This window comes from Lagopus muta, chromosome 2 (genome assembly GCF_023343835.1).
Source record: "Lagopus muta isolate bLagMut1 chromosome 2, bLagMut1 primary, whole genome shotgun sequence".
NCBI lineage: Eukaryota > Metazoa > Chordata > Aves > Galliformes > Phasianidae > Lagopus > Lagopus muta.
This window is the reverse complement of record NC_064434.1, coordinates 5,751,211-5,777,568: the sequence shown is the minus strand read 5'-3', so window position 1 is coordinate 5,777,568 and position 26,358 is coordinate 5,751,211. Positions and strand designations below refer to the sequence as shown.

At 49.0% G+C, this 26,358-nt stretch overlaps 1 protein-coding gene across 5 annotated transcripts in view; it reads left to right on the top strand.

Annotated features, from left to right (window-relative positions):
• Positions 1-26,358, top strand: part of OTOF (otoferlin) — a 71,984-nt gene that overhangs the window by 1,281 nt on the left and 44,345 nt on the right. For all 5 annotated transcript variants that reach the window (XM_048937284.1, XM_048937283.1, XM_048937285.1 and 2 more), the window contains exons 2-5: positions 1,929-1,987; positions 6,866-6,954; positions 21,356-21,455; positions 24,804-25,015. In XM_048937284.1, coding sequence (XP_048793241.1) covers positions 1,929-1,987; positions 6,866-6,954; positions 21,356-21,455; positions 24,804-25,015 — 460 coding nt within the window. The remainder of the gene's footprint in view (positions 1-1,928; positions 1,988-6,865; positions 6,955-21,355; positions 21,456-24,803; positions 25,016-26,358) is intronic.

Sequence of the window (26,358 nt, the reverse complement as noted above, 5' to 3'; positions counted from 1 at the left end):
GTCCTGGTGTTCTGTGACCTCAGTGCCGGACTCAAGGGAGCATCCCAACATGGACGCTTAGTTTTTGGGCTGAAGTCTTGTGGGAAGAGTCTCTTTCTTTTCCCCAGTGACTCTGGAGACACCCCTTTAAACAGTCCCACAACTGGAGCAAGGTGTCCCCCACAGCCCATCCTGGTGCAGATCATTTCTGGTCCCCAGCTATCTCAGCCAAGTGTACCTTCTTCAATCCCCTGTATTGCATCTCTGAGCAAAACCACAATCCCTTCACACAGCACACAGCAACTGGTGGGTCTTGCAGAAGGCATTTGCAGAGCAACACTGTGCTGGAGCATGGCAGTGCTCTTCTTCTGGTGCTCCTTGCAGCCAGTATCCAACCCCAAGCATCAGGGGCTCTCCTCCCACCATGGCATAGGACTGGACTCACTGGGCACCCAGGAGACCCAGCGCCAGGGGCCACCTGCACCTGGGAGGTTGGGATGTCTTATCCAAAGTCCTTTGTCTGTGAGCTGCTTAACTCTTCTTAGGAGACATGGGGCTGGTTTGGAACTTCACTAATTCACAAGACACTGATCACTTCCCAGCAGGTTCTCCAGGCTGTAAAGCCCCACATCTGCTGCCCTTGCAGCTTCCCAGCTCTGGGTTCTGCAGGTGAAATCACTCACATCTGGGTGAAACTGGGCTTTTTTTCCTTGCTCTGCAGGCTGCTATTGGGGTAAGAATGAGAACATAACCAGGGGCTTCAGTAGAAAGAAGGGTGATGGGGATGGGAAAGCTGGAGGTGTCCTCTGATGGAATGTCTTCATCCTGCTCATTACATGGGGGCCAGCTCCTCTTTCCCAATGAGATCTGAGTTTGTTCATGGCTGCTGTTGGATAACAGCTCATTGGATCCTCCAGGCACACACAGGGGCTGCTGCACCCATGGCTGGATTCCCCTACTAACTCTTGTCATGCACCAGAGGCTGCCTTGCTTCTAGCATAGTTTTTGCTCTGAGACTCAGTGCACTTAGACACCAGGGCTAAGGTGCTGCTTATCCCCATAGCCAACAACATTTGTGATCATGCATCTGGTGGCCCCATTCCCGGTCCTGCAGGTGGAGCTGAGTGGCATGAGACCTGCTGGAAACCACTGCATTGATAGCAGGGAGCAGGGAACCACAGAATCATTCGGGTTGGAAAAGACCTCACAGATCACCAGGTCCAACCCCAGCCCACCCCACCATGCCCACTGCCCACATCCCTCACTGCCACATCCCCACAGTTCTGCAACACCTCCAGGTTTGGTGACCCCACCACCTCCCTGGGCAGCTGTGCCAGAGCATCACCACTCTATAAGAGAAGAAACTATTCATAATATACAACCCAAAGGTGTTTGGGACACACACACACACCTTCAGGGGTTGCTTCACCCAGCTCTGCTGCTGCATGGGGCAGAAGGTCTGCCAGCACCTGGAGAAGGGATCTTCTTTTGCTCCTTGCATGACGGTTAAAGTAAAAAGGGCTCAGCCAAGGGGATTGGGCACTCCCTACAACGAGCCAAGCAAGCATGATATTTCAATCTGTAACAACATAAAAGTTGATCCCATAGGAATAAGTGGTGTCCCAGCCTCTGTGTACCCTGGTTTAGGGTTGTCTGTGCTTTCCTGAGCACCAACGACTGCTCAGCAGTGTTTTTTATTACCTAGGAGACAGCATTCCTTTCCAGAAGGAAAAAAACCTCAATTTGTTTCAGAGAGAGACTAGCAGAATTTCTATAACTTTCCCTTCTGCACTGTTGTGAAGTAGATTCTAACCACAAATACTGATTTGGGGTTATCTGTGGGGGATGCTCCATGGGGAAGCAAATGTCAGCATCCCAAAGGACAGATGTGGGGCAGATCCCCCCATTCACTTTGCCACAACCAACCCGCTCCTCCTCTCCTCCTACAGGGCTCTCCTTCTACACCCGAGTGCTGGAAAACTGTGAGGACGAGGCCAGGTTTGATGAGGTAAGACGAGCGGTGTTTTCCTCCTGCTCCACCCCACATGTGTGGTTTCCTTTGCCATGCTTCTCCATACACATATTCTCCTTGTCCCTATGGAGTGGAGGGATTCCCAAGGCAGCCGTAGCGCTGTGCAAGCACAGCGGGATAAAAGCAGTGCTGGGGAAAGATCTCAAGGTTAGGTGTGCTGACATCACCTTCGTGTGCTCCAGCACTTCTCTGGTGGGTGCCCAGCGGGTCTCTTGAACCAACCATTCCTTGGCTGGGATGGGGGGATGTCGTTGTGGGGTGGCCCTGCTGCATTTCCATGGTGGCAGTGATCCAGGCAGCGTGATTCTGCTTTATTCCTAAACAACAACCTGTGTTGTCAGCACTGAGAAGTGCCGTGCTTGCAGATCCCTTGCCTGATGGGGTAAAAGCCCTTCATATCACAAATCCTGGTGTTGGGTGCCTGCAGTTTGATGGATCAGCCTCCAGCTCCCATTGTCGGGCTTGGGAAGGGAAAGAGAAGGGATTGGGTTTGAAAGAAGGAACTGCAGCCCCAGCTTTGTGTAGTTTCAAAATGCAGCCTTCCTTTCTGTCACTACCAAGAACACAATCCAGAGAATATTGAAATAAAGTCACCCACACAAGCAGGGAATAGAGATGCTATGAAGAAGTCACATTTGAAATGGAAATACATATTTAAAAGAGAACTGGTGCTTCCTTTGATTATTTTGTGTTTCACACAGAAGTTAACCCATTCCCAGGGGTGGGAGAACAGAGGATCCTAAAAGGAACTGGAAGACTTTTAAACTGTTTATCACTTTCTGAAGCTTTTTTGCCCTAAGAAAACAAGCCCTGTGTGGGAGGTGTCTGCAGTGTGACCACCTGGGGATGTGCACTGGTGGAGCTGGCAGCCCTTTGTGACTGAAATGGGGCTGCAGTGGTCAGCCACCCCTTGCTTGGATGTGATGAGGTGTTTGTAGCCATTCCATAAGGCATTCAGGTGCCTCAATGTGTGCCAAATGCTGTTGAGCATGCAGGTCCCAGTGTGGCACCTGTGGGGGTGCTCCCCAGGGGATCCAATGTGATCTACGTTGAGAAGGGCAAACCTACACTTCTGGACTCCTGTTTCCAGCTGGGAGCTCAGCCAAACCTGCAGGACCAGCTGTAGGTGCTGGGATGAAGTTGCTGCTGCTTGCAGCTCTGCTGCATTTGAAGTGCATCCCTGTTTCCTCCTCCACCATGAAACCTCTCATTTGGTGGTGGATGGAGTTCCACACAGCTGGCAGCCGGTCATGAGTGACCAGCACTGGGGCCAGTCCTGTGAAACATCTTTAATGGTGATCTGGATGAGGAGATTGAATGCACTGTCAGTAAGACTGCCATTAACATCAAGCTGGCAGAAAGCACTGATCTGCCTGGTCCTGTAATGGGACGAGAGGTGATGGCCTCAAGTTGTACCAGGGGAGGTTCAGGTTGGATATTAGGAACAATTTCTTCTCCAAAAGAGCAGTGATGCAGTGGCACAGCTGCACAGGGAGGTGGTGGGGTCACCTGGAGGTGGTCCAGAACTGTGGGGATGTGGCACTGAGGGACGTGGGCAGTGGGCATGATGGGGTGGGCTGGGGTTGGACTGTGAGCTCTTTTCCAACTGTGATGCTTCTATCATTCTATGATAAGCTCCCACTGTGATCTTCTGAAGGGAAAAACACCAAGCCATTCAGGAGAAGCCACTACCAGCCAGAATTTGGGCTGCCCCAGTGGTTTCCATTTGTTTGTCTTCACTCTATTTCTTTTGCAATTATCTTTATTCATTGCCTAATGAATAATTCAGAACCTGTGCCTCTACGGAGCCTGGGGAAGAGGGTGAATGCAGTGCTTTGGTTGTTCAGCACAGTCAGGAACAGTTGTATCATATCCTGTGTGCACCCTGACTTGTTTCTGCTCCAAGGGAAGAGACCTCTGGTGATGGTGCAGAGCATAGAAATCTATGACTGGCTTCCGTGTGCTCTTTCTTGCCTAAATTCAGTTTCTCCTAAAGGAACTAGGTCAGGCTCACTGCCATGATCAAGAAAGCTGAGACCCATTGCTGCAGTCTTGACCTGAACTTCTGGAAATGTCCCTGAGTAACCAGTGTGGGAGGCAGCAGGCAGGGCGAGCATGCAGCCAAAGCTCCCGGGGCTGCAGGAAAGGAAGACCTGCTTTGCAGAGATGCCCTTTCCCAGCTCTTTTGAAGCAGACTCGCTGGAAGCATCTGGCTTCTGCATTCTGCAAGGCATTTCTCTGCCTCTGTCTTTTTTTTCTTCTTTTTCCCCTTCGTTAATAAAACAGATAAAGCTGACCTAGTAAACACCACTTGCTCAGCTTTGCAAAGGGCTTTTAATAAGACTCTTAATAATAAAACCAGCAAGGAGAATTAACAGCCAGCCAGGTAGCATCTTAAAGGGACATCATTGACTCACAGAATGCATGAATCCTGGGATGCTTGGGGTTGCAGGCACCCCTGGATCCCTCTGGTCACTCCCTTGCCCTACAGGATCACCCAGAGCAGCCCAGTGCTTTGGACAGGAGCTGCCCTCATCACCTAACGCAGCACAGGACATCATTAACCTCCTTGGCATCAGTGGCACATCACTGGCTCGTGTCCCACTTGGTGTGCATTGGCACCTCCAGCTCCTTCTCTCCCAGATGGGTGACAGTGCTTGTGGATTGCTGTAGCTCCCAGCCCCGCTCCGGGGATGTGACACCTGTGTGGACACCCACATGGGGGTGAAGCAGATGGGGAAGGGGTGATGGCAGCTTGTCCTGGCAGCCTACTGCAATCCACATCCACATTCAGCATGGCAGTGTCTGGTGGCTCGAGATCTTGTTCTCCATTTTCTCTGGCTCCCTTCAGCCTTACATCCAGCTGAAGTCTACGTTAGACTTAGAACACAGCATCCTCAGGGGATCAATGGACAAGGTTTGCTGGGATGTCCATAAGATGGAGGGGGAGCAGGACTGACACCCCCAACCCACTGGGAATGGTTTTCCATGCACTGGAGGAGTTGGAGACCAGTTCTCAGCCTGGGGATATGAGTGACGTTCATAATCTTGATGGTGGACTTGGGGGGAATTCTGGACAAATTTCAGAGAAGAGTGCTCTCTTTTAACCAGTGTAATTGTCTGAATTGGTGTCCAGAAACCATAGGAAAGCTGTGACCCCCTGAAGGGGAAATGTCAGCGTGTTTCTTTCCCCAGGATTGCAGGCAAAACTCTGCAGATTGCATGAGTGTCTGCAGATAGGTGTCCCTCCCTGCACTGTGTCTCCTCCCGAGGCTGCAGACCTCTTCTAGCACACAGAGCACGGTGTGCATCAGGCCACAAATAATGCCAGAAAGAAGGAACGTGGCAGATTGTAGCTCATCCCTGAGGTTTGCTGTTCTCCCCATTGTGGGGCTTTGGCATTTGCTCGCAGTGTGATCATAACCAAATGAGCTTCGTGGTGTGGAAGGCTCTCAGCAAAGCTCAGTGGGGATGCTGGGAGCCTTTCTAGGTCACTGCGCTTTCCAAGTGACTTTATTTGTTGTTCTGCTGCCTGACAAACCTCTAAAACCAAGGGGGAAGTTGATGATTTCTTATTTCTTTGCCTTGTCTCGGCAGCCCTACCTGAGCTGTGGGATCTGTTCACTGGTCACAGAATTTAACTTGGCTATAAAACCCAGAGGGCAAGGGGCAGCCTTATCCCAGCTGCAGCGCAGTAGCAGGAAGCAGGGACTCACCCACAGGCATCCATAACTGAAGCAGGGATGCTTGTTTGTTCCAATTCCTCCCCAAAATACGCTCTGAGGACAATCACAGAATCAGAATCATTGAGGTTGGAGAAGACCACTAAGACCACAAAGTCCAACCCCAGCCCATCCCCACCCTGACCACTGACCGTGTCCCTAAACAGAACCATAGAACCCTTAAGGTTGGAAGACACCACGTAGATCGCCAAGCCCACCCCCTGCCCATTCCACCTTGCCCACTGGCCATGTCCCTCAGAGACACATCTCCACCTTCCTTACTTCCAGGGATGGGGACCCAACAACCTCCTGAGCAGTCTGTGCCAATGCTTTTTCTGAGATGAATTTTTTTCCAATAAAACTTCCTTAATGCCCTTCTGCTGAGTGGTAAAGAGCCTGTGTGTGGACCAGGGTTTATTTTTCCAGCAGAGCGTGTCTGCGCTGCAATTCCCAAAGTGTGACTGGGTACAAAGTCAAGTGCAAGGCCATTTCTAGTTTTCTATTTCTGGATAATTTCTTTCCCATTTGCTTCCTTGACTCACTGCAGAAAACATAAAAGGGAAAAATTAGCTTCAAAAATGATAGTCAGCATATTTCTGAAGAGTCACAAATGTCTTCCTGTGAAGTTGCTTGACAAGCATTTTCCTTTTAAGGCTCTGAATGCAGACAATGCAGGTCCCACTGCCTCAGCACCCAGGACACCATGTCCCTATGCAACTACATATCCATCCATCATGGCACCAAGCAGCTTGCTCAGAGGTTTGCTTGCCTATGGGATGCTGCAAGGGATCTGGGACTTGGGGAAGCAAAGGAAGCTCAGGTGGTTTGGCCTGGCAGAGTGATTTCTTGGCTTGGGAAGGGAAAAAAAAAGACACACACACACAAAATTAAAATTAAAAAAAAAAAAAATTGAATCTAAACACACACACACACAAAAAGAATCCCAAATATACATACATTTGACACCAGGACACATGTTTAGCAAGATCCCTCTAAGACAGTCCTATCTGTCTTCTGATAAGAAGAAGGGTTGGTTAAGATCTTGCCACGGTCCCCTCAGCTCCATGCTCACTGCCTCCAGAGCAGCTCCTCAAAACCACCCTGACATCTCCTTCCTGTCCTTTCTCCACAGACCTTCCGCTGGCCAGTTGCAAGCAACATCGACGGGAATGAGATCTTGGAGATCCAGGTCTTCAACTACAGCAAAGTCTTCACCAATAGGTGAGAACAGCTCTGCCCTTTCCTCCCACCATCCCTGGGCTTGCTCTTGGTTGAGCTGGATCCACGTCTCTGTTCAGTTTGGGGACCAGAGTGGGAGGAAGATGCTGGCGGTGTCTCCTGGGTTGGGCAGGTGGTGTGTAGGGCAAGCATGCTAAATACACAAAAGTAAAAACCAAATGAAGAAACAAAACCAACAAACAGAGAGAAAAAAAAGCTACCTACCTTTGTCTTGATTTAAACAGGAGCTTGAGTAGCAGGGGGAGAGCTGCAGAAACTCCATTGTCAGTGTTCCACTGACTTGGAGGAGGAAGGCAAGGAGATGGCTTGCGTGGAGTAAAGCCATACGTGGAAGCCTGAGGCCTGGGGGGCAGATTCCAGCTCTGCTTCACTTTTCATGCTCCATCCATGCAGTAGTGGTTTCTCTTTGGGCAGACACTCCTTTGATGCTTTCCTCAATGTTCTGCCCCCCCAGCTGTGACCAAGCAGGCATCTTTCCCTGGTTAATGCCATTGCAACACAGTGCAAAACATTTACTCCAGCCTAGAGACAGATGGCACGCAGGGACGCACCCTCCATCCATCCACAGCAGCCTGAGGCTTCATGCCTTCATCACTCAGCAGAATTGAATGAAGATTTGCCAACAGAATCAGATGGCTTTGCCTTAGCAAACTGCACTTCAGGGCATACCTCATTTACGTCCTAGACAACATTTCTGCATGCTGTGCACACAAAGGAACAGTCTTCTTTCTCTCTCTCAAAACCTGAAAGAAAAATATCCACTTGAAAGATGCACTAAAAGGTTGAAAGTGGAGTACCTGTGTCTGCAAAAAAAGAACTGCCTCTATTCCTCCAAGGGAACTGGAATAGCCAGGGTATGCAGGAATATACAGGATATGGTTGGAGGCTGAGCAAGCAACCACTTGGGTAATTCCTTCTACCTCCAAGGTTGCAAAATCCTCTTAACAATCTCCAGCCACCCAACACAAATATCTTGTAAGTGAAACCAAGTGACTTTTTTTGCTTTGCTGAGCTGTATACACAAGCAGGTTGGCTACATCAGCCTGCCAAGAGCCACTTTCACTCCTAGGATGACCTTCTATTGTATCATTCTCATCTCTTTGGTTATGTTCCTCAGTTTTATTTTGACTCATTTGGGCCTGGGCTGCACGACATCTGATCAACCCTACTTTCTGTAGCAATTGGTGGTACAGGCTGTGGCCGTGTCCTGGGGTGCTGGATGGGCTTGAAATGCCCAGGATGAATTCTGCATGTCTTTATCTTCCACTGAGACCTCATCCAACCTAGATGGCTCTACAATTCTATGATTCTAAATACTAGGAAACATTTCTTCTCTGAAAGAGCAGTGGTGCAGTGGCACAGCTGCCCAGGGAGGTGGTGGGGTCATCAAACCTGGAGGTGTTCCAGAACCATGGGGATGTGGCACTGAGGGACGTGGGCAGTGGACATGGGGTGGCTGGGGTTGGACCTGGTTATCTGAGAGGTCTTTTCCAACCTGAATAGTTCTACGTTTCCGTGATTGTTCTTAGTCCAAATTCTGGGGAGAAACTGAAACAAACAAGCATCCCTACTTCTGTTATAAACACCCACGGGTGAGTCTCTGTTCCCTGCTCCTGGGCTGCAGGCTGTGTTGGAGTGTTGCAGGTTGTGTTGGTTGTTTTTGGCCCTTTGGTTCGACTAAGGCACATCCCAAGGTCCTCACAGCTCTTGTGCCTCTTCTGCTCCCTGGTGATTGACTGCTCTTAGTCTTCACATCCCTTCAAAACCCTATTGCAAGCTGTTTTTACACTGCAGTCAATGATGTAGTAGACATATCTTGAACAGCAAAACTGTACCATGGCTCTGTCATTCAATGGTGACTTTCAACAGATGCCCTATTGTAGAATTTCCCCATTAATCTTCCCTTGTTAGTGTGCAGCACTGATATATGCATGGTTAAACCAAGAATGCTATAAGAACCTATTCCTTGCACACAGCTACCCAACAAGTGGGCTCAAAAGAAGCAAACCAAGCCTGTTCTGAAGGCTCTATCTCCTCATGAACCTACCTGGAATGCCATTGATTGTGCTCTGGTGTTCAACTGCTTTTCATTGAATGCTCCATGATCATTGCTATGATTTTCCTAGGACTGCTGCCAGCTTAGCCCAGCTCTCTTCATTCACCCTGTATGAACACTGTGCTGTGCTGGGATTTCTCTATTATTCCAACTTCATTAAAAAAATGCTACCAGTGAATCAGAGGCTGCCAGTTGGGTGGTGATGATTACCCACAAACTCCCCCTGGCTTGGAACAACACATAGAAATATTTATCCAGTGTGTTTTCCTGCTTTTCGTTGTTACAGGCTGGAACTGCTGCTCCTGTTTCTGGAGTGCATTTGCCTTCAGAAGCAGAGTTCCTCCTCTCCAGCAGCTCTGGGGCCAGGCACAGGCTGGAGGATGCTCTTGCCGTGTTGATGACTCAGGGCAGGACACTGGGAGCGTTCTGCCATCAGCCATAAAGGCACAGGGCTGATGTCAGAGAGATGTAGGTCATCCCCAAATCCCCGCTGAAGCTTTCCAGAGCTTTTTAATTACCTGCTCCATCTCTCTCCGCTAAACTAAACAGCACCTCAGGTTAGAAACAGTTTCCTTGTGCTGGCATTTACAGACAGAGGTAAGATGATCCTAGAAACATCCCTGTAGCAACAAGGTGTATGAGGAGCAATTAGTCCCTGCAGCCCAGTCCAGGAGAGGAGCGCCATGCTGGCAGCCCAGGTGGAAAGGGACACTCGTCACAGGGATTTTTTGTAGCTGTTTTCAATTATTACTTCAGCATGCTGAATAATGAATGCTTTATTATTATCATTATTATTTTTCCATAAGAAAGATATGGAGCTGTTCCAGAGGGTCTGCAGGAGGCCACGAGGATGCTCAGAGGGCTGGGGCACCTCTTCTATGGGGACAGGCTGAGAAATAGGGGCCTTCAACCTTGAGAAAAGAAGGCTTTGGAGAGTCCTTACTGCAGCCTTCCAGGACCTAAAGGGGCTGCAGGAAGGGTGGGAAGAATTCTTTATCAGTGATAGACAAGGAATTCTTCAGTATGAGGGTGGTGAGGCTCTGGCATAGGTTGCTCAAGAGCTGTGGGTGCCTCATCCCTGGCAGTGCTCTAGGCTTCCACTAAGACATCGTAAATTTAAAATGAGGACTCAAAAAATGGCTCACCATTGGCCAAATAACCCATTATTACGGGTAATTATGAGGGTGAATTTGTTCTTCAGAACGCTATCAAACCAGTGTGTATCCTCAGCCATCAACTAATGATGGTGATGAAATACTGTGTCATGGGCTCATGCACGTGACCTTTCAGGGTCCCTTCCAACTCAAATGATTCTAAATGGGAATAACAGCCCAAGTTTATTTTCCCTTGAAAACAGTGGTAAGCCAAATCCCAAAAGGAGCTTCATCTTCTCTTTGCAGTACAGTAGCTATGGGAAGGAGGGCTCAGCTCAGAGCCCATGCATGTGTCCAGTGCCCTTTGGGTATCCAGTCTCAGGAAGGACACATGTCTCCTGTAGATCCAAGGTTGTAGCTTCCAGCCTGCACTTGTCTCAGGCACCCATGGACAGCCACATGGCATCACAAGTAGGTAATGGAGTGGAAGCTCCAACAAACCTTGCCCCACGGCCACATTCTTTGGGCTCAGGAAATGGAGAATTGGCTGAAGGATGGCCTGGGATGGCTGAAACTCCTTGAGGCAGAAGACAACCAGGAGCCCACAGGAGATGATGGTAATAGAGCCCTAGTCCAACACTACAGGCTGCCTAATGATGGAGTTTGGTTTGGATATGAGCACCAGTGTCTGGAATCAGTTTGCAAAAGACCTCTCCAAGTCAGAAATACAAAGAGATTAGCCAGAGATTATGATCATACTCATAGCATTTCTCCTCCTGGCTGAGAGATGGAAACACCAGCACATCATTGTCAAGACACAGCCATGGGTACTACTGCAATACCCAGCCAAAGCACCCAACACTGTTCAAGCCCTGGAATATGATGCTGGGCTCCTCCCTCAAGGAAAAGCTGGCAATGCACATTACAAAAATAATTAAGCCTTCAGTTTACGAGGCAGTGCCATAACTGCAGCAGAGCATTTCATAGAAATGAGTTGGAGGAAGAGAGACACACAAAACTCTTGGAGAAAAGGGAGAGGAATGGGGAGAAGCGGTGCCCTGACTTGAGGGTTTGGAAAGGTGAGCCACGGTGAATAATTAACATGCAGCTGATTAGCACTATTTATCAAAGTCCCAGATAAAGGCATGACACCTGATGCAGATCCACTGTGAATAATGGAGGGGATCTTGTGCTGAGTCGTGGCTGTGTGGCTCATTGCCTTGCTTTTGTCTGCTGCTTCAGTGGCCATCACCATGAAGCTAATTAGATGGTAAGAAAATCCTCTTCTGGCCCTGGTGCCCATGGAGGAGATGTGGGCTGGGACAGTGACTGTTCCCCAGGGCAGTGCATGTCTGAGTGCCCAAAGGATGGAGCAAAGCATGGAGGTGGGGAGATAGCTCATAAGGGCACCTTAAACAAGGCATGCTACCCATCACTCCAGCACAGAAACGTATCTCCAGCCATGGCTGGCAGCAATTTCTTCAGGAAAACTATGTAAAGAACCTACTGATTTCTGTGGTGCCCCAAGGACATTTCCCTTGGGTGCTTCTTCTCTGTCTCTAAGCTGTCCCCTTCTCGTCTTCAGCCAGCACTACCCAACACTCAATGGAAGCCATCTTCTCAGGGGCCAAATAGGCTGAGCAGAAGCAAGGTGCTCCACGTCAAGCTTTGCCATGCAAGTTGGGTCAGTGCACCTCTACAGCCACCACAGTGGATGGAGCAGTTAATTACAGACCTACAAATTTCCAGTTTCTGCCTCAAGATCATGGCCAGGATGGGAAACTCCCCCAGCCAAGACCAACCAAAGTGCTTTGGGGATGCCCTGCCCTGGTGCAGGTGGATAACAGGCAATGCCACATCCTGATGATGATTTGGGAGATTCAGGCTGGACATGAGGAAGTATTACTTTTCAGAAAGGGTGGTCAGGCACTGGAATGGATGCCCAGGGAGGTGGTGGAGTCACCGAGCCTGGGGGTGTTCAAGGAAAGACTGGATGTTGTGTTGAGGGACATGGTTTAGTGGGAGCTATTGGGAATAGGTGAACGGTTGGACTGGATGAGCTTTGAGGTCTTTTCCAACCTTGGTGATTCTATGATTCTATGATTCTGATGGAGGTTAAATTACTAGTGCTTTTTGGCAACCCGAAATGCTGCACAAAAGGGAAGGAGCAATGATGAGTTTTACCTGAGATGCTTCATCTGATGCCACATATCCCATTCTGGAAAACAGGTGATAAAGCCAAAAACTTGATGACCTGATTAGAAATAGTGAGTTCATACAGGGGCCTGTTTATCTCTGCCTTCTCCCTTCTGGTCCCCTGGGGAGAACTGAAAAAAATACCTCTGAGATGGGTGTGACAGTTCACAGCATGTGGTCCTACAGTGAAGGGCCCTAGGAGATGGATGTACAGGAGAAGAGTGTGTAAGATGGGGCCACACATTCTCCCCATCCCTAGAACGAGGACGTGTCCCTTAAGGATGAAGAAGGATGCACAGCACCAAATATCTTTTGCTCTGAGGAGGTTCGTTTTTCTCCCTGCTGGGCATATGTCACCATTTTCCTCTCCAGGGTGAGAAGCAGTAACTGGATCTGGCCAAGGGCGGGCGGCCACCTTACAGAGCTGCCTGCTGCCTGTTGGGCAATGCCGGGGTGGGTGCACAGATAACATCCCTGAGAGAAAACCGATCTGCAGAGAGCAGTCAGGAGCTGGCTCCCCTTACCTGATGGGGAGACAAAGAGGCTAATAGCAAGGGCTTTCAGTAAAGCATCGAGCTCAGCAGCTCAAAAATAGAGCTTTGTTTTTTCCTTTTGTGCTCCAGCTTCTCCGGTAATACAGATACCTGCAGAGTTCACTGTCAGGGCAGCGCTTGGAGGGCAGGGGCTGGGAAGGTGGGCATGGCTGGAACTGGGTTTGTAAAGCAACAGGGGTCACATTTGCTCTGTTGGCACCTTCCTGCTGCCAAATATAGCAGAGGTAGAGCTTGGAGCATCGTCAGTGGGGCAGGGGGTTCAGTGCCCCCAAGTCTTTTCCCTCTCAGTGTGGGATGCCCTGGGTGAGCAGTGCCTCTGCATCAAGATGTTATTATGGTGCAGAGAATTGCAAAAAGGGAGCAAACTACCCCTCCTCAGGTGGAACTGAGTATGCTTTTAACCCAGACAGAAGGTTTGCATAATGTCACAGCACATTTGCCCCTTGCTTAGTTTGATTTTACCCCAGTTCACAATGGCTTCTTTGAGCTCCCTTCAAATTTTCATACATAATCAAGGTCTCCAGACTTTGTTACTTGATGTCCAGACAGGGGAGTTTCTTGGAGGGAATCTTATGCCAGGCTTAGTAACTGAGAACAACCCAGTAACCTCGACTGTTCCAGCTGTTAAGACATTTTCCTATTTCAATCTCTGAAGGCCGCTTTCCAGTGCAGTTATAGGCTGATCCTGCATCAAGCCATTGGTTGTAGGAGCCCTCTGGTCCTGTGCTATTAACTGTGTTGTAAGATCAAGCTGTGCATGTCCCTGCTCACTGCAGGGGAGTTGGACTTCAAAAGTCCCTTCCAACTCTAAGGATTCTATGATTCAAAAGGCACAACAAAGTGGTTGTTCAGACATGGTGGACTGTGGATGATCCCTCAAGATCTTGTGGATACTAAAAGTTTACAGGTCTGATACTGAATTTGAGATTTTCATGGTTGAAAAATCTACCTGAGTTTCTTGAACACCCGCGTACCTGTGAGCTGTGCCTTAAGGTGGACATCTGACATAAGCCAGAAGATCTGTGCTCTGGAAGAGTGGGTCTGATGAACCGAGGTCCTTCCTGACGTGTCTGAGTTATCATTACAAAAAGGCCATTCCTCCTGAGAGCTCTGGCTCCCCATCCATCCTGACCCACAAGCTGCACTCCTTCTTTTCACACTTTTTCCTTTGGTATTAAATCGACATTTTTTATCCTTCCCATCTTCCATCACCCTTCGTGGACTGAAGGATTATTGACTTCTGAAGAAGGCTTTCACAGACCTCTTGGACTGGTGTCACCAGGGGCAGGAACCTGGAAGGACAGAAGTTTCCATACTGTGCCAGAGATGCAAGCTGATCAGCTGAGATGCTGTGGAGGTGTGGGCTCAGCCTCCCCACCAGCAATACCAAGTGATATAATTTGCCCATTTTTGCAAGGCAAGACTGGCACGGGAAAAGGAGCAGGATTGATGTTTGGCTCCCATATAAATTGATGCTTTGCAGGCTTTCGAACACTTTGCATTTTGTAATGCCAGAAGTTCAGGTTGCTCTGAATGAAGGCCTGGAGAGGTTTGTGTTTGGGTGCTTTCAAGAGGAGATCTTCCTTAAGTTCAGAAGTCAATTTTAAAAGAAGACCAGAACCTCCCACAGATGTTTTCTTCCCAGCACAGACACATCTAAGGCAGCTGGGACAGATTTCCCTCATGCTGGGACCATCTCCATTTGAGTTCAGGAGCTAACAGCAAACTGCAGGGCAGATCCAAGTAGGTGGGATGGACCCTTCCCAGCAGAGGTTTTGAGCTGCATCTGGGATTTTGTTTGTGTTTTTCAATTGCTCAACACATTTTTGTTCATTGAGTAACGTCAGGTTTGAAGAAAGGGGCTCCTTGAAGATTCCTCAGCCTCACATTTTAGTTTCCAAAGCAAATAGAGCCCAGGTGAGCTTCTGACCAACCCCAAAAAGGCCAGAGCTGAGGGAGTTGATGGGGTCACTGCCACTGGAGTTGTTCCAGAGCTGTGGGGATGTGGTACTGAGGGTCAGTGGGCATGGTGGAATGGGACAGAGGTTGGGCTTGGTAATCTTGGAGTTCTTTTCCTACCTGAATGACCATAATGCTGATAGAGGCAAACCTGTCACTCTTCTGGCTAATATGAATCTTGAACCAGCCCAAAGAGCCTTTTTCACTGTACAGCCAACTGCAGCTTCATCAGTAATCACCCAGCTCTTCAGCCAAAGCTTCCCAAGTCACTCGGCTCATTACCATCCCTTTCCCACCCAGCCTTTGTGGCTGGCAAGTCAGAGCTGACAGTGGTGAGTGTACACAACTGTTATTATTTTTGCAATGTCTGGATAACTTGGTGAAATCTAGGACAACCCAGCTGTTCCATCTCAGCAGCCTCCAGGTATTAAAGATACTTCAGTGAATTAATTCTTTTTTTTTTTCCCAAGCAAACTGCTGCCAAAAATTCTCATTAAATACCAGTGGATTTTTTATTCACTTTGGCAGACAGGTGGAATAGCATAACGAGTGCCAGTCAGCCCTGTCTTTTTGAAACGCACCCTGTCAGGAACTAATTTGGGATGAGGTTACAGACCTGGTTGCTAAAAGTGACAGTGGTAACGTGGATGCACTCAGGCTTCTGCACAGTGTTTGATGTGGTGGCAACACAGTATTTTGATTAAGAAATGAAAAGCCTGCGAAACTTGTCATGGTGGGTGCTGGAGCTGTCGCACACATGGTAAGATCCCAGCAGCAACTGGAGGTGGGAAGCTGGCATCAGCAGAGCCCTATTGAACCAAACCTTGTCATTGAATCACAGAATCATAGAATGGCCTGGGTTGAAAAGGACCACAATGCTCATCCAGTTTCAACCCCCTGCTGTGTGCAGGGTCGCCAACCAGCAGACCAGGCTGCCCAGAGCCACATCCAACCTGGGCTTCTACATGCACAGGGAGCACTAACAGCACTGGCAGGGGAAGGATGCATCCAAGGAGGCTAGTATGGAGCTGCTGCAGTTGCTGGGTATGTTGGAAATGAGTGCTATGTGCACTGCAGGAGGTGGGAATAGGTGTGCACCTGGGATGACTCAGAGATGCTCTACACGAGCGTGGTTGCTTGTTGGACCAGTGATGTTGTGTCTGGGAGTTCTTGGTTTTAGAGCTTTTTGTTGTTGTTTTGGTTTGTGTTTGGTGCAGAAAAAAAGAAAAAAAATAAAAAAAAAGAAAAAAAATAAAAGGTGTTTAGTTTCAGAGCTTACATCTTCCTAGAATCATAGAGACATTAAAGGTTGGAAAAGATCTTCAGCATCCCTTAGTCCAACTGTCCACCTACCACCAATACTGCCTACAAAGGATGCTGAGAAACTGGTGTTGTCCAGAGAGAAGCAGCAAGATTGAAATCAGAGCAGAGCTGCCTCTCCTGAAGTCACCAGCAGCTCTCTGGCCTATTGGCCAGCAACACAGAAGCTGGTCTAATCACACAAAAACAAATGGGAATTTGCTGGCCACCACCTTGAAGATGACATGGGTCTACATCTTGCTTTAATGCTGCAGCCCTTGCTCTGAGGGAGAGGGAACTTCAGCACTGGCAATGCCTGACAGGGTTCAGCATCCCCCAAAATGCTGTCTGTCCTGAGCTGCACTGAGCACACAGAGGGTCCTGTGGAAAGGCACAGGCCACAAAACTGAAGAGCAAAGCATGGCATGTTGTGAGGTGTCCAGAAGTCACAGACTGCCCTGATCCATGGCTCTAAGCACAGAACCAGCTGGGCTGGGTCTGAAACTGAAGAAGTTTCTATAGTCTGATAAAATTACGAGTGACCCAGAAAAACTCCCTCGCTCTTTCCATGAGCAGAAACGCAAGGGGAGGGAGCAGGGCACTCAATGAATTATGAAACACTCGGAAGTGAAAGGCTGTGCAGACAAGTGCTGAATATTTCATGCCCTCTTTCTGGGCTCTTGCCTGCAGGAGATGTGGGCTGGGAGGGGCTCAAGGAAGGAAGGCATCACCCCAAACCTCACACCATGCATCTTTCTGGTAATTCTCACACATACAAGCTGACCTCAGGTCTGTGAGCAGAGCTGGGTAGTGCAGAGGCACGTCTTACAAGAGCTTGCAAAGATGTGTGAAGAAAGTGTTGAAAGGGCCAACATCTCACTTCTGAGGAAGCAGGAGCAGATGCTCATTGCCTGTTTTCATGGTTCAGATATTGCAGTAGGGAAAAAGCTGTCAAAGAGCCAGAACTGGTGCTGAGATTCCTGCTTTTATCCAGTCCTGCTGCAGTAACAGCATGCGATTATGAGCACATATGGGCAGCATGTGCTTTTGACTGTAGCTCAGCTGAGAGAGCAGCAAAGTGCTGGAGGTGGACGTGATGCTCTTCCAGCCTCTGGGCTTAGAATCACAGAATTATAGGGCCATAGAACATCCTGAATTGGAAAGGATTCATAGGGATCATTGAGCCCAAGCCCTGGCTCCACACAGGACCACCCAACCCAAACCCTATGTCTGAGAGCACTGACCCAACACTCCCTGAGCTCCTTCATCTCAGGGCTCTGCCCACTGCCCTGGGAGCTCTGCCATGCCCACCACCCTCTGGGGCAGAGCTTTTCCCTAACCCCTACCCTCCCTGACATAGCTCTGTATTCTGTACATGCCACAAACATGCTGCAGATAGTTTCTGACCTCATGCCACAAATCCTTGTGATGCTGGGAGGGAGGATGATTATGTCCAGAGACTTTATTCTCACCCCCTGCAATACAGAGCTCACATTTCACAAGGAGCATGACACTCAGACATGTCAGCTGAAGTCTGTCTGGCCAGTGACCTAGACAGTCTGAGAGGAACGTGATGAGGTTCAACAAGGGTAAGTGTAGAGCCCTATTTCTGGGGAGGAATAACAGCACACACTAGTACAGGTTAAGGGCTGAGCTGGTGGAGGGGAGTTCTGCAGGGAAGGACCTGGGGGTTCCAATCGACCAATGGTCGACCGACGGTTCACCAAAGGTTGACCAGCAATTGACTAACAGTTGATCAAAGGTTGAACATAAGACAGCAGTGGGCCCTGGTGGAGAAGAAAGCCAATGGGACCCTGAAGTGCATTGCACAGAGCATGGCCAGCAGGGCAAGGGAGGTTCTTCTCCTCTCTGCTCTGCATTGGGGAGGCCACATCTGGAGCACTGAGCCCAGTGCTGGGCTCCCCAGTTCAAAGAGGACAGGGAACTGCTGGAGAGAGCCCAGAGGAGGGCTGCAGAGATGGTGGGGGCCTGGAGCATCTCCTGGTGGGGAATGAAGGCTGAAGGGAAGGCTAAGAGGGGATCTGATCAATGTTTATCAATATCTAAAGGGTGGGTGTCAAGTGTATGGGGTCAGGCTCTTTTCAGTGGTGTGCAGTGACGGAACAAGGGGCAGTGGGTGCAAACTGGAACATGGGAACTTCCATGTAAACATGACAAAGAACTTCTTTCCTGTAAGAGTGCCAGAGCACTGGAACAGGCCGCTCAAAGAGGTGATGGAGTCTCCTTCTCTGGAGATATTAAAACTCATGCTTTAGTGTGTTATCTGTTCTAGGGAACCTACTTTAATGGAAAGATGGTCTGGTGGATCTGCAGAGGTCCCTTCCAACCCCTATGGTTCTGTGATTCTGTTTGCTTCTCTTAACCTGTTTCCCTTACAGCACAGCAGGAGGGCTGTGTGTGAAATGCCCCCTGGAGACATTTGCTCCCTGTTAGAGTCTGCGGTTCTTTTCCTCCTCTCTTTGCTATGCATTTTGACAGGGTCAGATCCAGATGTCTCTAGGGAGTGCTGCTGTCCAAGCACATTGCTGCTACTGTGTCCTAAAGCCTTGAGACTGCCGATTTCTGCAGCTCCCACGACAGCTACAGCAAGGACATCCCCAAGCTGTGCCCCAGGTCCTAAGGCACTGTTGGTGTGAGATGACATAGTATGAGATGGTCAATGCCACCAACTGAACAGTGCCCCCCATCACCAATACCACACCTTAACTGACTCACGGCTGGAGTTTGCAGCCTACAGGGATAGGTGGATATTTGTTCACCAGAAGAAGTATCCAGAAGCAATAGGCAGAGTTTGTGGCTGGGGAGATTCAGGTTGGATGCTGGGAAAATTTTCTTCCCCGGGAGGTTGAGACAGACTCAACAGGCGAGCAAAGAGCTGGGGGATCTGCAGCCCCCCAGTTTTGGTTGGAGAAAGCCAACGACCGTCTTCAACCAGCACCAGCGGTGTCCATGCTCAGTGTGGAAAGTCTCTTCCACACAGCAGGTCTGAGCCAAACACAGCAGTCCCTGAACTAAAAGCTCAGTGTCCTGCTGTGAGATGCCTTCAGAAAAACTGCAGCCCAAGACTGGTTTGCTGCTTGGAGGAGCAGGTGTGAGCCCCATGCTGAAGGGGATTTCAGATGGAATATATATGTCCAGCTGGTGTAACCTGAGCACAGGCATATTCACACCTCCCTGCAATTGCAAAACAAGGCAAGGTAGCTTGAAACCACTTTGACCACTTGAAAGCACTCTGCACAGCTTAAATGGAAAGTTGAAATGCCCCAAGCTGTGGTGCTGTAGTTGCAGCGTTATCCTGCCTCCAGCATTATCCTGAGGATGCTAAAGAGGAATGTGGAGGCAGCCTGAGCTCAGGGCAGGTTCTCTGGAGATCAGGCTGCTTCCAGGCAGCTTCAGCTCATTTTGCATTTCACACTACACTGGTAAGGGGTGTTCTCACCTATAGACATCTTCGGGGTCCACAGTGGTCTAAGAAGAGCAGAGAAGCCACCACCTCTGCACCTGAGAGTTGTGCAGCATTTACAAGGGGCTGATGATGTTCCCCCTGGGTAGGCCATGTGGTGAGTGGTGTGTGATGGAATGACAACAAGACACAGTCCTACTTCTGGTCAGACACCTTGGGACTCCAGGCGGGTCCATCTCCAAAGTCAGTGAAGACACAGCACCAGAGCTGGGGCTACATGGGGGGTGGGAGAAGAGCCCTCCATACACCAGTGCATGTTGTAGGCAGTTCCCATCGCCCTCTTTGATATCACAGCCTGATAAATCAGCAAAAAAATCCCCCAAAAATCGCTTAACCAGCAGCTATTTTTATTATTTGTTTTTTGCCAGAGTAGAGCACTGCAGGAACATTTGCATGCCATCAAACATCTTTGCTATCATCAGTCTCATAGCACTGGAGGTGACACGCAAGGCCAGTGGTGTAAAGCAATGCCACATTTCATGTTTCAGGACTTTTTTCACATTGGGTGTCTCTTGATTCACAGCTGGCTCTTTGCTCAGGCTGACTCAGCCCAGCCTGGGAAGATCCCTCTGGTACAACACCAGAACACAGAGAACATAAAGTCACAGCTCTCTGACAAGCCATGAGCCAGCAGATAAGTAATGGCTTTTATTAGAGAGCTCCACGGTATCTACTGTGGGTTTTGATTTAATGAACGTGGCTGCTTTTAGTGCACACTGTGCTGCCCTCCCTGGCTGTGAGAGCAGTGGAGAACAGAGAGCCCAGGTAAGATTTGCAAAGAGCAATGAAATGCCTTCAGCCTGCTCATCCTGCAGGAGTTTGGGTGGTGATCAGATGCTTGGGGAGAAACAGGCATGGTGGCTGGCAGGTGTTGTGTGCTCTCACCTCAGCCTTGGCATTTGTTGCAGCCCACAGTGGAAGTCAGCATGCCCATGCTTGAGCCCTCAAGCACAAGAGTAGAAACAAGTACAGAAAGAAGAAATAGCATAACAAACCCTTGATCCACACTTGCTGTGGATGTCTCCCCCGAGATATGTGGTCCCAGCTCAGGCTGTCACCTATTGCAGGAGGTGCAACAGCCACATGGGAACTGAGTTTGGTGTGGCTCATGCACAACAGACCACAGAAACAACAATGATGTTATAGGATCAAATCAAAGGACCACCGGATAGTTCAGATTTGAAGGCTCTTCTGGAGTTCTCTAGTCCAGTCTCATGCTCCAAGCAAGGTCAGCATCACCTGCAGCAGGTTGATCAGCTTTTTATCTAGTTGGGTCTTGGAAAAAGTAGGATGGAGACAACACAGCTTCTCTGAGCCCTGCTGTACTGCTTTAGGGTATACAGCAAGCTGGGACATCCAGATAGGAAATCCATGAGTACATCCAGCAGGGTGGCACATCAGATGGGATGTCCAGCTTGGGTTCCCTTATTTGTACCCTAGTAATTTAAGGCTGATTGTTCTCAACATTTCCTTTTCTTTTTATCCCAGCAGCACTGCCTCAAAAACGGTTTCTCCTCTGCCTAGCTCTTTAATTACAATCCTTGGCCCTGCATCTCCTGTCTAGATCCTCAAAAAGCCAACACATTGCAACATAACCAACTAACTAGCTAACTAAATAAATAAAGCAACCCAAACAACCACGCATGCTCTGGTGGCTCTTGGCCATCAAAGTGCTTTCCCACTGAAAATGAACTCTGCTGGCTGCTCACTGCACCTCACCTGACTTTTCTTTGTTTCGTAGGCTTATCGGCACTTTCCGGATGGTCCTGCAGAAGGTGGTGGAGGAAGGGCACGTGGAGGTGATGGATACGCTCATAGATGACAATAATTCAGCCATCCAGGTAGGTTGCAAGGAGAAAATGGCCACAGCTGCCTTTCGGATTTGGTCCGTCTGTCCATCTGCATCTCCGCCAGCCCTTTCTATGGGAACAGCCAATCCTGTGTTGTGCACCTGAGTGCCCAAATCCTCACCTTATCCCATTACTCTCGGTGTAAATGTCAATGGCTCTGCAGCTGCAAAGGATTTTCTGCAGAAGCAAAATGAGAACAAATCCCCTTTCTTCCCGTTAGACTGCACACACACAGGGGGCAGTTGCTTGCACACAGCTCAGAAATAACCTGGAAATGTCCTGTCACCAGTGACCCAGTCTGGATCTGCACCCTTCATTCCCCAGACTAAGGGATAGAATCCCCACCTGCAGCTCCATGCTGCGTAACTCAGCACATTTCAGGCCTGTTTAATGCATCTCATAGGAACAGTTTTCCATGGAGACTGCATTTTATAACTTATAAATACAGTGACTTTTGGTCTTGTGCATCAGAAACCATGGTGTTTTGACTAGACACAAAAACTTACCCTCCTTCCTCTGCTAGACACAATACCTTCCTATTCCTTTATAAGCAGCTTTCTAGGCTCAGCATTAAGATGTGCAATTGCATGTAGCACTTTAATTGTATAACCCTTGTGTTAATGACAAGCAATTAGCAATAAAAAGACCGATGGTTTCATTAGCAGGAGGCATGAGCTGGCTTGTTCTGTGAGAGTAAAGGGAATAAAAGCAGAAGGAAACCAGTCCTAAGGAGGGAGAAGAAAATGAAGAAAGCACAGACTGAGGATGTGATGATGATTTCAGGACTGGAGAAGTCACCTTCTGATATTTCCTTGGTTTTTCCTGAAGTCCATGCAAACATCCAAAGGAGGAAAATGCCATATATCTGGAATGGATGCCCAGGGAGGTGGTGGAGTCACCGAGCCTGGGGGTGTTCAAGGAAAGGCTGGATGTTGTGTTGAGGGACATGGTTTAGTGGGAGCTGTTGGGAATAGGTGAACGGTTGGACTGGATGAGCTTTTAGGTCTTTTCCAACCTTGGTGATGCTATGATTCTATGACTGAGGAGGTCCCAGCATTGCCTGGTGCCTTGGAGCCTGGTTGGGCACTTACTGGGGCAACACAACAGATGAAGGGAGGTGATTTGCTGTCCTTCACCTCTTTACAAGCCAAAAGCATCTAACTGGAGGCACCTGCAATACAAACAATTTTCCCCAGCCCATGGCTGAACATGCTCACCAACTCCCCTCTGAGTACCCGATGTCTACATCCTTGCTGCATTTATTTATTTTTTTTAATTGGTATCTGTAGAATGCTCTGGAAAATATGAACGCTGAGTGTTGTGCATTGCTATGGATCAGGACAGCACTGGCAAGGCAGATGTGACAGGAAGACAGATGAGATGGTGAAACCCCCCGTCTTGTGCAGATTGCAAGCCATGTGCATTCACACACACAAATCTTGGGTTGCAGGAGCTCGCTTGGGGCAGAAATGCCACGTCCCTTTATTTCCCCTTCATTTCTGGGACATCTTTGCTCCAAGTCTCCCCTGTTGAAATCAGAGCCAGGAGGTGAGAGTGTGTGGTTGTATTTTGGGCTTTCGGCTGGATTTCAGTCCCTTCTCCCATTCAGTCTCCATAGCAACTTCAGGGGCACAGAGACAAATGAGCTTCATGAACTCCCTCCCCAAACCACTGCTGCCAGGCATCGCTCCAGCAAGGGGCTGAATTCAAACTGAGGGAGCCCTGAGGAGAGAATCCAGAGGGCAACGACTGGGATGTTTGCTTGGAGAATGATGGTGGAAATAGCACAGTGTGCGTATGGAATGACACGGAGTTGTTGGAGACCCCCACCATGGCCACATGTTGAACTCAGAAGAACAGGGGGCTGAAAAATGATGGGATGTTTTGAGGAGGCGGAGGTGGGCAGAAAGCAATTTCCAGACACAGCTTCGTCTTTCTGCAATCAAACACAATGGAAGGGCAGAAAAATGTTTTTTCTTTTTTCTTTGCTGACTGCAAAGCATTGCTGGCAGCTTCCAGCTGGCCCTAATAACATTATTGACTTGTCCCAGCAAAGGGCTAAAAAGACCAAAGAATTGTGGAGCCAGGAGTTATTTCATATTGGTGTAATCTGGCCTTCAACAAGAGAGCCTCTGGGACAACTCAGAACTCATTATTGTCTCTTCAGGTGGGGGAAAAATAAAAATAAAGAAAAAACAACACAAAAATGATATTTGGAAGTCCGATGTCAGAGGAATCCAACAGCACTTCAATGAATCATTTCTCTGAGTAATTTTCTTCATTGTCACAACTCAGAGTTTTCTTCACGGTGTGGATTTCTCTCAGTTTCAGCTTACACCTACTATTTTCCCTTCCAACTAGCGATGACTTGAATAAAGTCAGCGCAGCCCAAAACAAAATCACGCATTTTATTGCACTGACAGTTTCTCATTTCTTTTCATGCGTTCCTCCGGACCACCTCCCATGTTTTCCAGCCTTTCATCCTCCCTTTGACGAGCTGAGGTTGGAGGCATTCAGGATGCTGTACCTCCTCTGAAAAAGACAGATGAAAAAAGGAAGATTTGCTGCAAAAACAAACAAACAAACGAAAAATACCACCCAAGCAATCCTTGAATCGCAGGGCTGGAAAGGAGCATCTCACACACCTTCCCCAGGGCAGAACCCATTGCTCTCATGGCATTTCTCCCTGAGGTGTCTCTCATCTCTTCTTTAAAGCCCCTGCATCCATCACCCTTTTCCCTGCAAATGAGTCTGGTGCTGAATTCTTCCTTCTGCAAGGAACGTCTTGTCCCTGTGTCTAAAATCGATTGCTTTGGCATTCAGTCTAACCTGCAACTTAGAACGGAGGTGGGGAATGGTTTCTGGTTTTGTTTGGCTTTAATATTTGTAGCAGATGTTTGCCTTTCAAAATGTGCCTGTTGTTAGTGGAGATAATTTTCTGATTGCTTTGACCAAGGCAGTGATTTTAGAAGGACTTTACACTAGGATGGAGGTGACACTGATGGCTGTTTGCAGCCAGATGAACTCTCACATACTTGACTGGGCTTTAAATGTTGGGATCTTGTCTTGGAAAAACTGTTCAAGATCTCTAAACAGGGCAGCAGCCTGGTGCAAATTGTGGCTGAGTAAGAGGGGAATGAGCATGGGTGATGCACCACCAAGAGAAACCACCAACACAGCATGACCTTCATCTGCTGATGGGGAAGAGACTTGGGGAATTGAGGCAGAGAGGTCAAAGCAGATAAGGCAACAGCTCGTCCTGCCTTCCAGGTGTTGCAGGACCTGCCTTCCTCCCTGTGTTGCCTTGGGGGATGATCCTTCCTTCTTTGTGTCTTGCAGACCAGCATCTCCATAGAGATCAGGTACCAGGCTCTGGATGGAACAGTGGGCACGTGGAATGACAAGGAATTCCTGGAGACTCCCAGTGTCCACTCAGAAGGGGACGGCAGGTACCCTCTGGAGACAGACAGCCTCCTCTCCGGCCATCGGCAGAGCACAGACGGGTCTGTGGGCAAATCCAACCAGCAGTCTACAGAGAGAAGCTTCAGGAGGTAACGTGAAAACCAGGGCACAAAGGTGTGTGGGAGCAGCAGGGATGGGGAGGGCTTGGCTTGGCACCAAGGGACAGCACTGCCCCAGCGCCTGTGTAGCTCCACATCTGAGGAGCACCACATCCCATAGCCATCAGGAGACCCATGCCACAGCTGAAGGTGAGAATGGCTTGTACGGGTCCACCTGCTAGTGCTCGCAGGTCCCTTTGCTCCAGCATGCCTGCACAGCACAGAGTCTTCCAGCAGGGATCCAGGTTTGGAGCACGTTTGGCTTGCAAACGTAGTTATATACAGATCTGGGGAGGATTAAAGGTTCAGTTGTTGGCCAGGCCTCGTCTTCCTGGATGTTGATAGAGCTATTTGCAGATGTCTAGGGTCTTGCATCTTGACGGGGCTCACGGTTCTCCCAGGATTCAACTCCCCCAGGGCAGGAGGTGGAGGTGAATGAAGCTGCAGCTGTATGGGGACAGGAGGATAAGTTGGCCATGAAACTAAAACAGTGCAGATTCTTCAGGAGTAGAAGGTGTCTCTGACCTGCTGGGAGCATTATGAGTGTGCATGTCTCATGGTGAGGCTGGAGGAGAAACTAGGGATTCTGGAATAGGGGAGGTGACAGGCCCTTGTGCCTCTGTGTGACACAAGGCTTCAATGAAATCCTGTCCCAAATGAAGTTTTGTGGCAGGTGAGTCCCGTTTGCACTAGCTGAGGACCCGTTCCCTGTGATGGCACATGGGAACACATCCAGTACTCTAAGGGTACTGTCACCAGCTTTCTATTAACTTAAGGCTCCTTGGCATCACAGGAGAACTGGTGGGGAACCCTGATGTTTTCTAAGCCCATAGGATGTAACAACAGGTGAAAACAAGCCCATGAGTGGTCCCTTTCCATTTCTTGACACAGAGCTGCTGTAACCAGTCACAAATGCAGGCTGGTCATTGGCATGGGTGGAGATGGCTCAGGACTGGGGCATTGCAGATGGTTGTCCACTGGGATAAAGTACAAGTTGGGATCGGTTCTGCCATGAGCTGTTGCTTATGGATGCTCAGGGCTGTGAGGAGCCTCTACCACCTCAGATGCCATCCATGAGGCCAAGGCATGGATGGGCACTGAGGTCAAGAGCCACAGTGATGCTGGCTCAGTTTCAGCACACCTTATGCTCAAATCCTGACACAGCTCTTCAGGTAGAAGAAGAGTTTTGCAAGTGTAAAGCCACTTGTGCATATTTGTATTGTTTTCATGGGCTGCTAAACCAGATTTTCAGCCAAATTTACAGTAGCCATGTTGTCCATGACAATGACTCCATCTGCCTGTCTCCAATAGCTCTTGAGCTGAACAGGAAGAGT